The sequence below is a fragment of the Ursus maritimus genome, unplaced genomic scaffold, assembly GCF_017311325.1.
Source record: "Ursus maritimus isolate PB19 unplaced genomic scaffold, ASM1731132v1 scaffold_6, whole genome shotgun sequence".
Classification (NCBI taxonomy): Eukaryota; Metazoa; Chordata; class Mammalia; order Carnivora; family Ursidae; genus Ursus; species Ursus maritimus.
In genome coordinates, this window is record NW_024426774.1 from 68,526,345 (window position 1) to 68,538,764 (window position 12,420).

Here is a 12,420-nt window from a genome sequence, read left to right on the forward strand (position 1 = left end):
AAGTAGATGCCGTGGCATTGGTTATGTCCCATTTCTTCAGGCCACAGCTATTTAATTATTTTGCTTAATAAGTTACATTTATTTTATTTATGTGCTGTAAGTTGTGAACACGATGTAGTTTTAAAATCAAAATCTCAATTTTAAAAAGATTTGTGCTCATGGCAGAAGGTTTAAGTTAATTACAATTGGAGTTCTACAAGTTGAAGTGGCAATTTGTGGCACAGGGGTATGGGCGGGAGTTTCAACTGGTAATGAGTTTGGGGGGGTTTTGTCACTGGAGTGAGTCAAGCATAGGTAGGTAAATCCCTTTAAATTTTTGTGACTATTTTAGAGTAAACTTAAGCATTAGTTGGCTGATTGCATTAAATCCCTTCCATATCTGAAAGACTATTATTCTGTGGATCAACTGTTGAGTGAAATAATTTAACTATTCATGTTAGCCAAAAGTGGAACCACAGAGAGTCCATATAAATACTGCCCTGATCTTCCAGTACTGCAATCAGAATGAATCAGTTGCTCCCAGAGGAAGCTAGGAAACAGTTTCACCCTAAAAGTCACTTGCTTCTCTTTTCCCCTTAAAGATAATTTAATCCTTTCTTTTTGAAAAAAAAAAAAAAAAGATTTTATTTATTTGACAGAGAGAGACAGACACAGCGAGAGAGGGAACACAAGCAGGGGGAGTGGGAGAGGGAGAAGCAGGCTCCCCACTGAGCAAGGAGCCCGGCCCTGGGATCATGACCTGAGCCAAAGGCAGACGCTTAATGACTGAGCCACCCAGGAGCCCCTAACCCTTTCATTGCCTTTATTCTTGGTGAGGTAAGGGTAAGGAGGGAGGAGAGGGAAAAATATATACATGTTTAGTATTTTCACCTAACTCAACTTTAGGCAACTAATTACTTAAAGATAGTGCTGAAACTAATTTTAGCAAGTAATAAATTGTAGTCAGTATCTTAGAAAATATTCTGCCTTTTAATCTTCATAGATTCTGGAGTTGGAAGTAGAAGGCCACTTTCCTGAAAGTGTTACCAAATGTTTCCAGATCCCACACCATCAAGATGATTGATGGTGCCAGTCAAAGTGCCAGGACTGTCACCTAAAGGGTCCATTTAAACGCATAGATTAAATAAATTCATTTGTGCCAAGGTCCCAAAGGCAAGGGCAATCTCTGAGCCTGAAAATGAGAGAAACCAGAAAGGATCCACAACAGAGGGTGGAGTGTCCACTAAATCCACAGTGAAAATACAGCCCGTTCCTCAAATCACTCAGATAAGTCAATTATCTCTGTGGACACCCTCTCGCGGTGCCTTCTACCTGCGGTTATCTGCCCAGAACTCACTAGCCCACCTATCTGTCTTCTAAGCAACATCATTTTTGGTTATTAATTACAGCAAGAAGTTCCACTTTTATACTAAGTGGGCTGGAGGAAGATATTGATGCCAAGACTAGAAATAAGTCTACACCCTTCACTGAGTAACGCTCTTATTGATGTTTCACATTGTAGATCATGTCTTTTTGGGGGGGGAGTCAATCATACCACCTTCTTGAAGAGAGAATAATGATCAGCAGGGACACTTCTACAGTAGAATTAAAGTAAACTATTCCAGACATGCATCCAGGTTCTATTTCCTGTCTTCCTCGGGTCAGGGTGGAAGAAATCCAATAGAGAGGGATAAGGGAGTAGCTTATGTTGCCCTGGAAATCACTACTGACACACAGGAATTTTGCTATTTATCTGGAAGTGACAAAAAAAAAAAAAAAACACGCAGCAGCAGCCCTGGTGGGTCACGTGACCCTGGCAGATCGCTTCTCATAAGGGCACTGTGTGGAGCTTCTGCAGGAAGAAAGCAGGTGGATGGATGAATAAATATGGCCTTGCTCCTAGTCGCTTTGCTGGCATTCCTGAGCTTAGGCTTAGGATGTCATCATCGGATCTGTCACTGCTCTCAAAGGGTTTTCCTCTGCCAAGAGAGCAAGGTGACAGAGATCCCCTCCGACCTCCCCAGGAACGCCGTTGAACTGTGAGTATCAGAGACAGCGGGAACAACGGTGGGGCTGGCATTTGTGTGTTGTATGCTATTACTATTTTCATATTAGCTGATAACTGTTGGGTTAAACTATTTCTGCCCTGACCAAAGGCTTGAGTAAAACAGACTCCCCCAGCCTAACACCCCTGCTTGCAGCTCTCCCAGGATCTTAGAGAGAGTTTGTCTCGGCAGCTGCCAAGAAAGGGCAGTGTGGAAAGCTCAATGCAAAGGCAAAAAGAAGACGTTTGAGTCTTTTCAACACATTTGCTCTTGGGTTCCAAACGGTCTTTGGTGGAACCAGAAAAGTAAAACTAAGAAAAACTAGATACTTTGAAGACCTGGGATTGGAGGCAGAAAGATAGTCGTGATCTAAGTGGCATATACAACATATCTCCTAAAGACACTGAATTTCAAGAAGGGACAGGTCACCGCCGCTCTGGAGGCACCAGCAAATAATTCCTGAACTGAGGTTCTGCTTCCTGGGGAAACAGGGAGTTGGAGGAGAGGGGAAAGGGTGTGAAGAATGGGAGAAAGAAAAAGGGAGGCAGAGCGTACAGGAAAAATATAGCATCCTCTCTCATACAGCTGGGAAAATGTGATTCACAACTTCAGAATTTCTCTGAACTATTTTAATAGGAAGTCAATAGACTCAGAGTTGGACAAGATCTTAGACATCATTCTTCATTTTACAAATGAGGAATCTGGGGTCCAGAGAGTCAAGAGATTTATCCAGTCTCTTACAACGAGTCAAGGCACAGCCAAAACGAGAAATCGGGCCTTTGGACTCATAGTCTACTGTTCTTTCCCCCAAACCCTAATCTGACTGTCCAATTTCTACTTCCCCTCAGTACGAGCAAGTTGTGAGGCTCAGAAGTGTAGATACACTCAGTCTATTTACTCCAAGAATTTTAAAAAGAAGCCACGATTCTGGAAGCCTGTTTCGCTCTTGGTCCCATAAAGCTAAGGATGACTCTTATTTGACTGCAGAGTATGGTCATCTTTTCAGTTCACAATTACCAAAGCTACACTCAGATATGGTGGTGCCTTTCAGACTGTCACTCAGGGACAAGTGGTCGCACACCTGGTTCATTGCACTTGCTACTTTTTCCCCGGACATCTCAAGTCCTCAGTTCCTACCCAGAGGCTGCTGCAGTGGCAGAGAAAATAACTAGTCAGCTCTGTGCTTTGGCTACACGGCTTCCAATAAGACAACTATTCCTGACTATGGGGAAGAACGTGTCTGTGCACAGTCGGGTTTATTAGGTCATTACAAACACAGGGGAAGGCCAGTGTACCTGAGCTCACCTGCTCCTAAGCAACTTCGACTAATTGCTTAACCCCTTCCGAACCTCAGGTTCCTCGCTTCTAAAGTAGTTTTAATATAACCAGTTTGGTTGGATTGTTGTTAACACTGAAAGATATAGTTCCCTCACAAACATAGCCATTTCTACCTCTCTACTTCTTCCAATGTTTCTGGATGAGCCAAGCAGTGCCACCCAACTGCTAGAGCAGACAACCCCTGACAAGGTTTAATTTGAGGGTGATTCTCATCCATCCCATACTCCCTTCTGCACTAGGCCACCTACTTTCTGACAACTCTTTACCAGAAGGTTTTTTTTTTTTTTCATTCTGCATAGAAAACATGAAGAAGGAAAGAAGGGAGGAAAGAAAAGAAGAAAATCCATTCCCAAACCCCAAACCTTAGGGAGTACGTATGGTGTGGGAGGAGCAGGAGTATGATTTTTTAAAAATAATTCATACTAAGATACAAATGACTAAGACACGTCTCTCCCCAAGAGCACTTTGTAACTGAGAAAGAGACTGTGGGAGAGCGTGTTTGTCGCTCTTGACAAAGGCTAGCTCTGGGTGAACCCCTCCCTTAGGTATATATGCTAGAGGACAAAGTCGCAGAAAACTAAGAAGGGGAAAGAAAGTATTTGCCTGTTACTGGCAGCCCCCTCAACCCCCCCAGGACTGAGTATAGTTGCTTGAGAGTTTTGAGGACTAAAGTTTTCCCAGATATCTAATCTTTTCTCTGTATGCTCATTAACAGGGTGTGAATTGGGCCAGTCTAGAGTTCAGCTTTGCACTCTTCTGGGCAAGGTGTGTAGAGGAAAAGAAGATAAATGTTGCTTTAGTTGTTAGGTGTATAAAAATTATTTGAGGATATTTTTGAGGTTAGGTTGTTCATCATCGAAGAGCAGATAAAATGCCAAATGAACTAGAACTCAGATGTTGAGTTAGAATGCAAAAACAATTATTTTTATTTGTTTTTCAAAAGGATTGGATTGGGTTTATCTGGAACACAGGCAGAGGAAAGATGAAATGGCTTGTTCAACTACATATTTCTAATTTACCTTGCAGTCTTCTGCATTTGGGTGTGGACTTTAATGGTGATCACATCAGGTGGAAGTGGATGGAATAGCCGGGCTTCAGCGAGGGCAACTGCTTAATCCCTCAACACATCACAGCTTCATTGTTAGTCAGATTCACTCAGGGCAAACCAACTGCTACATCTTACCATGTGCAATTATCCTATCATTCCATCTACCTTGCGGCACTTTCATTTTATATATATATGCCAGCTCTCACGAGAGATTTCTAATTCCCAACCATCTGCCCATGTTAATAGTAACACCAAAGCAACAGGAAAGCACCACCAACAGGCAGGTACATTCCATTTACCGAAGGGCCCGTACCATTTGCCTGAAGCTCTACACAAAATACTTGATTAAAACTTCACAAGAGAACTGCAGGTTTGGTATTGTTGCTCCATTTTTCACATGAGGCAAACCAAAGAGCCCAACAGTTCAATAACTTGGACACCAGCCCTGTGGCTCCCGGATGGCAGAGCTGGAAACCAAACTCGAGCCTGTGTTCCTACCTCTTCTCTAGGCTGTGTATAATGAAAGCCTCTTGACTCCTTTCATTTGTTCCTCTTCAAACAAAGATGTCCCTTCGAACTTGCCCAGAGGTCAGCAGTTTTTCGGTTAAGAGCCAGTAATAAAGACTTTCGGCTTTATGGGCCATGAGTCTCTGCTGTGACTACTCAACTGGCAGAGTTGCAGGAAAGCTGCCACGGACGAAATGTAAACGAGTAAGCATGGCTGTGTTCCAACAACATCTTATTTTTGCCACTGAAATTTGAATTTTATATAATGGTCGCATGTCACAAAATATTCTTCTTTTGATTTTTTTTTCATCACGTAAAAGGTGAAAAATAGTCTTAGCTCATGAGCCACAGAAAAACAGAGGGCAGGCCCGCTTGGACCCACAGGCTATCGATTACCCACTCCTGACTTCGACTATAGCTAAAAGTGGCTACATCTTACTGGCTTGAGTGGGGTTGAGTCAGCCGGAAACAACATGGCACCGTGGAGAAAGTACTGAACTAGGTGAGCTGGGGCAGGAATGGAGGGAATTCTAAGGCAATATTCACAGGCAGGCCTTTTACTCTTTTTGACAAGTCAGAGATGGTATGGTATTGTCTTTAGAATCCAAGAGACTGAAGTTCGAACCCAGGCTATGATGGGCTCTTGGCTGTATAATGGAAACTATAATGTGAGCCTTTCTTAGATTGCTGTGAGTCCTACATGGGACAATGGATATTTAACACCTAAGGCAATGCCTCTCAGGTGGCGGTGGCAATGGTTGTTGTTGCTGTGATCATCTGTCAAACACTAGGAAGAAAACACCACAGAGGGCGTTCGCGATGACCAAATGAATCAATAGGTCTGAGAATGCTTTCAACAATTTTAACTCTGAGATGGTTTATAATCTCCTACTTACTAAGACCAGTCTCCTCTTCCTCCCAGTGGCTGGAGCACTTACTCTCTGTGCACTTATTTTCTGAGTAAGAAAATGCGATTTTTTTAGGCTTTCGATATTTGCCGAGAACTCAGGGAAGTTCCGTTCTGACCATAGTCAAAGGAATTTTGATTTCTGACCTACCCTAGAAACTCAGTTTCAATTGGAGGCAGTCAGTGAATCTAGAAAGGACACTTTGATCTTGCTTTATTCTTCCTGGACTTAAAATTTCTAAGGAGAATGTGAACACCCATTCAAAATCTGAAATTTTAGCTCTAAGTGACGGCACAGGTACAGCCATGTTTTTCTTCAGCAGGGTCAGATGACCACAATACTAAGAGGAGAAAAGGGTCCACTGGTGGTCCCTGTTGACTCAGGGAGATCTGTATTGAGATTTTATGATAGGCTGCCCATGTTGACCCCTCTCTTCATATCAAGTTCGGGTATCTCATTGCAATCTCAAATGACCCACTCTTATAAATATCTACTAATATTATTTTTGTTTGTTTATTTTACTTTCTCCCTTTGCCTTTTATTTCTTGTTTTGCTGCTTTGGTATAGATCATTCACCTTATTCCAGAATCACAGATTATTGTTCAGCTAGGAGGTACTTTAGTCTTTCCTTAGTTATGAGGGATGTATCAGCACTGTGTGCCAAAAGAGAAGACTTCTCCTGTGCCAGTAAAGTTCTGTGATCTTCAAAAGGGAAATGCAGCTTTAGGTGTTTGTGAACAAATTTAATTGTGCATTTTTTTTCTCTGAAAGTATATTCTGGGATTAATATTCTGCAGAACACACTCTAAGAAAGGTAAGCCAAAGGCTGGTCTATCCAATGCCAGCCACCAGAATGAATCCCTTGTCAAGTCTGAACTGCAGCCTGCACCTCCTGACTCCCAATTCAGTGTCCAGTATCAGCTGGAGGCAATCTGTGGCTGGGCTTTCAGTGCTTTGTGCCTGAGAAGCTATTTAAGAATGTAGTGTGCTCTCATAAGGAAGATGGTCGTGAAGACTGTAGCCATGTGGAAACTAGGTGTTACTTATACTGAGGTGAAGAAAGGAAAGGTAAGACAATGGATTACGAGACAAGTAAAGCCACTCCTGACTTTTGGATTTGTTGAGTATCGATGGCTCACTTTCTTGATTGTCCATATCCAATCAGTTTTATAAACTCCCTTCATATTGCTACTACCGGTAATTCTTTTTTTTTAATTCTTTTTTTTTTTATTTATTTGAGAGAGAGAGAGAGAGAGAGAGAGTGTGCACATGCAAGTGGGGGAAGGAACAGAGGGAGAGGGAGGGAGAGAATCTCAAGCAGATTCCCCGCTGAGTATGGGGCCCAACAGGGGGCTTGATCTCACAACCCAGAGATCATGACCTGAGCAGAAACCAAGAGTCAGAAGCTCAAATGACTGAGCCACCGAGGTACCCCAACAGTAATTTTTCTTTATTGCCATCATCTGTTTGGGCCCTGAACATCTAAAGCCAGGATTGTATAATTATGTCCTACTTTATCTCCTTTCAATCAACTTATCTCTCTCTTCTCCAAACCAGCCTGTACGCTGTCAGTGAATTTTTCTCGTTAAATACCATTGCCACCAAGTTATGATTCCCCCAATCAAAATCACTCAATGGCTCATTTTTCTGACTGCCTCTCACTGCTCTCCAATAGGAGCCATCTACTCTGCAAGGCTGATGAAGACTCGCTCTTAAGCTCTGTGCATTTCTGCTTCCCTGTGTCTTCATGTTATGCCTCCTGTTCATACTATCCTCAGTTTCTTCTTTCTTGCCTCTTGAAATCCAGCCTACTTATCATCTTGCAAAGGTTGCCTCCTTGATGAAGTCTTCCCTGACCACTTCATCTTTATTTAATCTAAATGCTAGTACAGTTCATTTCACACTTAATCTTACTTTGTCCTTATTTTTTCATGTGTGTTCTATTTCCTCCACTATAGCAAAAATTTCTTTTGTATTCTTTATTGTGCCTTGTTCAATGCAATGTATGTTCTGGGCCCTCAATTACATGTAGAACAAATGATACAATAAATCAGGGGGAATTACGTCTGTTTATTTGCTCCATTCCTCAGTACTAAGGAAAAGATTCTTATAAAAGATAATTATTGCTCTCCCTGTGGTGAACTACTATAGGATTTGATAGTTTTCTTATTTTCCTTGCCTTTTTTATGTGTTTTAAGAAAATGCCTGTATGTCATTCTAGAATCAATCAATTTATTCAGAAAGATACAAAGATCAGAAACAAAGTCTCCTAAGTTAAAAAGTTTAACATTCTGTATTCTAAGCACGTCATCCGACTCTCCTGACATAAGTAATAATACTTGCCTCTCTATACCTAACAAGAATATTGAAAAGATAAATGACATCGCCTAAACAAAATCACTTTAAGCCAGGCAGAAATGTTCAAAGAAATATAATTTTTTGCCAATTAAGGTCATATTCCAAACCCTGAATGTGAGGTTTCCTGTGTTCCCCAGATGTGCTTTGATTACTGTAGCTCTATCTGGATATCAAATCCAAACATCCCACTGTGAAGATTGCCCCCAGTGCCCATATCCGGAGACTCCCACTGTCTTGTTTAGATATTTCGTTGAAAGAAACAAACAGCACAGTTTCCATGCTAATGCATACATAATCCTTTCTCTCGAAACAAAATCTTGCACCTACTTTAGTGAGAAATGGTATATGTATGTCCAACATTTGGAATTTAATTAGGCTGGGGGTAAGGGAGGTTTATATTCCCTGTGGAGGAATCAGAAAAATGACCAAAGGGAGAGCTATATAATGCAGTACCTTGAAAGGGGAAAAGTCGAAATTACATCACAGGGAAAGAATCCTTTAAAATACAAGATGAACTCTACCCTGAGAATTGGCTGAGAGCTATAATTTACAGAGTCATTATCAGCAATTGAAGAGTAGGGGTTTGAGACAGCAAAATTCCACTAGCTTGCTGATGATAAAATTCCTTGTTTACCCTAAAGGTGAGAGCTGTCCTTCCTCACCCAAGTCCTCTACCAAAGAAGCCTAAGCTTCAGAAGACAGACATGTCGGCAATAAATAGGAAATTCATTTAACTTTTGATTATCCTTCCCCAAAGCCACTAATTGGGTTATCTGGTCACTATGGTTGATTGGACTATACTTTTTTTTATAAGCTGTTAGATTTAGACTCTCCAATTTAGCTTCATTTAGACTAGACTCTAGCTTACATATCCCACAAGGTCAGCTAGGAAAGAGAGTAATTATTTTTAATTGCTTAGGATCTGATTATAACGAGATCTGGATGTTTGTTCTTAATCTGACCTCCCCCTGAAATATCTCAGAGCATGTTTTGTGTCTTCGACCTGAACATGCCATTACCTTGTTCTTTCATACGGAATATGCCAAGTGATCTGAAAAACTTCAAGTGATGTGCAAAAAAAAAATAATAAAATAAAGTAACCAAACCCTTGCCATAGCCTTGAACTCAATGATATTTTTAGTCTTAGGAGTAGCTTGGGTCCACTCTTTCATCCCTTCTCCCAGACCTTTTCAGCAAGAGCTAACACTGAGCCATCACAGAATGCTATGTCAGAAATAGTGGAAAATAAACAGTATGAGCCAATTTTTGTATCCCCCTAATGCCAAGCTTGATGAAAACCTCTAAAAAATAGGAACCCAAAAAGCTCGGCTAAGTTTAAGTGACACAGAGAGATCAATTAATAAAAGGCGTCAGAACAAAAATTCATCAGTACACTGGTGGAAACTTGAAGTAAAATAATGCCAAAGTTTCATTCAATTCTAAAATGCTTTGATGTGACAAACATCTTCAGGCACCAAACTTCCCAAAGCCAGTAAGCTTTTTCTAGGTCTCAGAGTCCAGAAGGTATATAATTCCTCCACTCCTGTGATTTCAGTTGTGGGATTTTGGGGGGTGGGGGTTGAGCAGGGTTCCTTTAGGCTCAGTAGACAGTTTTGTTTTGAAACGCAGCACGGGAAACCTCACACAGATACCCCTCTCTCTTGTTATTTTCAATTTGGCAAGGGGTTTTAAGCAAAGATTTGTGGGAGAGCCCATCTCCAGCAATAACTGTAACTCAATAAATGAGGGCTGATGGGAGGTCACGGAACATTTCATCCACAGTCCTCCCAGAGTAAGAAGGGCATGAAAAAGAAAGGTCCCTCATAAGGAAGGGCCACAGTCTGGAACACTAGATTTTTCAGGAGTGGCCCCAGTTTAAAATATTCTGTCCCTGGGGCGCCTGGGTGGCTCAGTCGTTAAGCGTCTGCCTTTGGCTCAGGGAGTGATCCTGGCGTTCTGGGATCGAGCGCCACATCAGGTTTCTATGCTGGGAGCCTGCTTCTTCCTCTCCCACTCCCCGTGCTTGTGTTCCCTCTCTCGCTGGCTATTTCTCTCTCTGTGTCAAATAAATAAATAAAATCTTTTAAAAAATAAATAAAATAAAATAAAATATTCTGTCCCTTCTGATAAAGTCTACTAAATTTTGGTTCAGATGATGGATCACATCCCTGGAAGACAGGCTTGCCTCTACTCAAGTGTTCCTTACCATCTCACAGTACAGCTTCTGAACTGGTTTCTGTCCCTTGCATCGTCTGCCCTCCCAGATCCTTGTTCTGAGCTCTTGCTCTCATTTAATTCCCCTGTGGGCTCTAATACCCAGAGTCAGGACAAAAGCCCCAAGTCTTAAGTCGGACATTAAGGTCTTCCATATTTTGGCCTCAGATTAGCTCTCTGGTCCTCTCTTTCATCTTCCATCCCCTTAACTCTTTGCTACATACACTACTTTCTATTCCCAGATAGGTCTTCTATTCCTCTATCCAAATACTATTATCTTCTCTAACCTCAAGTAGGTTACTTCAGTATTATTCAGTTTCTGAGTCCAAAGTAAAGATGCTTATTTTTGATGAAGTTTTCTTTCAATAGCAAATATTTGATTATATTTGTACAAGGCATTATACTAGGCTCTCGGGAAAAAAGGAAGCAACAATCAACAGGAGAGACATGGTTCCTGTTCTCATGGAATTGTTCAAAGAGAAGAACATCAAAGAAATAATGACAATACTGTTTTTCCTCACTTTGACTCACAGACATCAAAATCCCCATTGGAAACCCAGAATAGTCATTATCATATTTGATCATTTGACAATTAATTGCAAGTTGCAATCTGAAATCATAGATTGTGTGAACTGGAAGAAACGGATGCCCAGTAAAAGCCAATGAGAAGATGCTTGCGTGCTTCATGCCGGAGGCAAGTGGGTGAGAAGCTGGGCATCTGCCTGTCCCATCTAGATTTGCCCTTTTGACCACCTAGCGTTGATTTCAGGAGTTAGGCAGGGCCACTTCTGCAACAGCCGAGGTCAGAAAGGTCAGAAAATCCTTGCTTTATGTTTCAAGGAGAACGCAGACCTCAAATAAAAGAGAGTGACAAAAGAACACCAGGAAATTTATGGTAAGGTTTAACTAACTGATGTCCAAATATTTAAATGTGGGACTGGAAGTTTTCAAATTGTGCAAATACAAGGGACCAGGTCCTTTGAATTGAGACAGAAGAGAATAATATAGAAGGTGGAAAACAGCACCAAAAGGGAAAACGTAGACTGCACTGTTTTCTTTGCCAACTTTATAATTTTCCCCAAAGTGGCTGTGTTCATGAATACTATTATGTGGATGCTAGGAGAGAGTAAGTTAAAGGAATATATGAATCAACAGACTGTGTATGCCAGCTTTTCCCCGGAGAAGCTGAGTGTCATCTCTGAAGTCTGGTAATCATATAGACTTAGTCTCAACAAAGCCCAGATGTCTCTTCTGAAAATGACGCAACTTAAAAATTTCAACTTTGGCAAAAGGGGGAAGCTAAGAAGGAATTCTTCAGTGCTCCTGAACTTGTAAGCGATTTTCTTTTTGTGTAAATTTCAAGCCGCTTTGCATGCCTAGGTTAGCTTTAGAATTGAAAAACAAATTGAATGAAAAAGAATGATCACGCCATCATCAGGTAACACCTGAGCAAGTATCAAGAGTCAGTCCAAACCCTTTCCACTGCCATACACCCACCAAAGCTGATCTCTGGTCAAGGCAGGAACAACAGAAACCTTCATTTAATTGGTGTTTGTTTTTTGAGCAAGCTGTGTAGAATTTCCGTAAGTAAATATGTTGGGGGCAGGGGAGAGGCCACGGACAATGCAACAAGAAACATCTTTTTAATTTAGAAAACAAACTGAAAAAGGCAATGAAAGCACCTATGACAATATGGTGAACAGCAAAGAGGTCATCTGAAATCCTACATACAGTAGCAAAATTGCTTATCAGGACCCTGATTGTGAAAAGCTGTTGAGCTCCTTCCATAAGAACATACAGTCTTGGAATGGCATCTGATTCCCCCAAACAAATACTAAAGACAAGAGAAAAAAGAACAAACAGTTTTGAGAGCCAGATAGGAAACTTACAAAGTAGCTCTGGAAGCAGAGCTCTCCAGTAAGATGCCAGGGGAAGAGCAAAACAGCAAAGGAAGCAGGAAGGAGGGAAGGGGTACAAAGAAGATGGGGAGGGAAGAAGGGAGGGAAGGAGGGGAGAAGGAAGA

At 41.4% G+C, this 12,420-nt stretch overlaps 1 protein-coding gene across 2 annotated transcripts in view; it reads left to right on the forward strand.

The window, feature by feature from the left end:
• The first annotated feature begins 1,358 nt into the window (after nucleotides 1-1,358).
• FSHR (follicle stimulating hormone receptor) overlaps nucleotides 1,359-12,420 on the forward strand; it is a 163,465-nt gene continuing 152,403 nt past the window's right edge. For both annotated transcript variants that reach the window (XM_008700446.2, XM_040623492.1), the window contains exon 1: nucleotides 1,359-2,018. In XM_008700446.2, coding sequence (XP_008698668.2) covers nucleotides 1,867-2,018 — 152 coding nt within the window. In that variant the 5' untranslated portion in view covers nucleotides 1,359-1,866. The remainder of the gene's footprint in view (nucleotides 2,019-12,420) is intronic.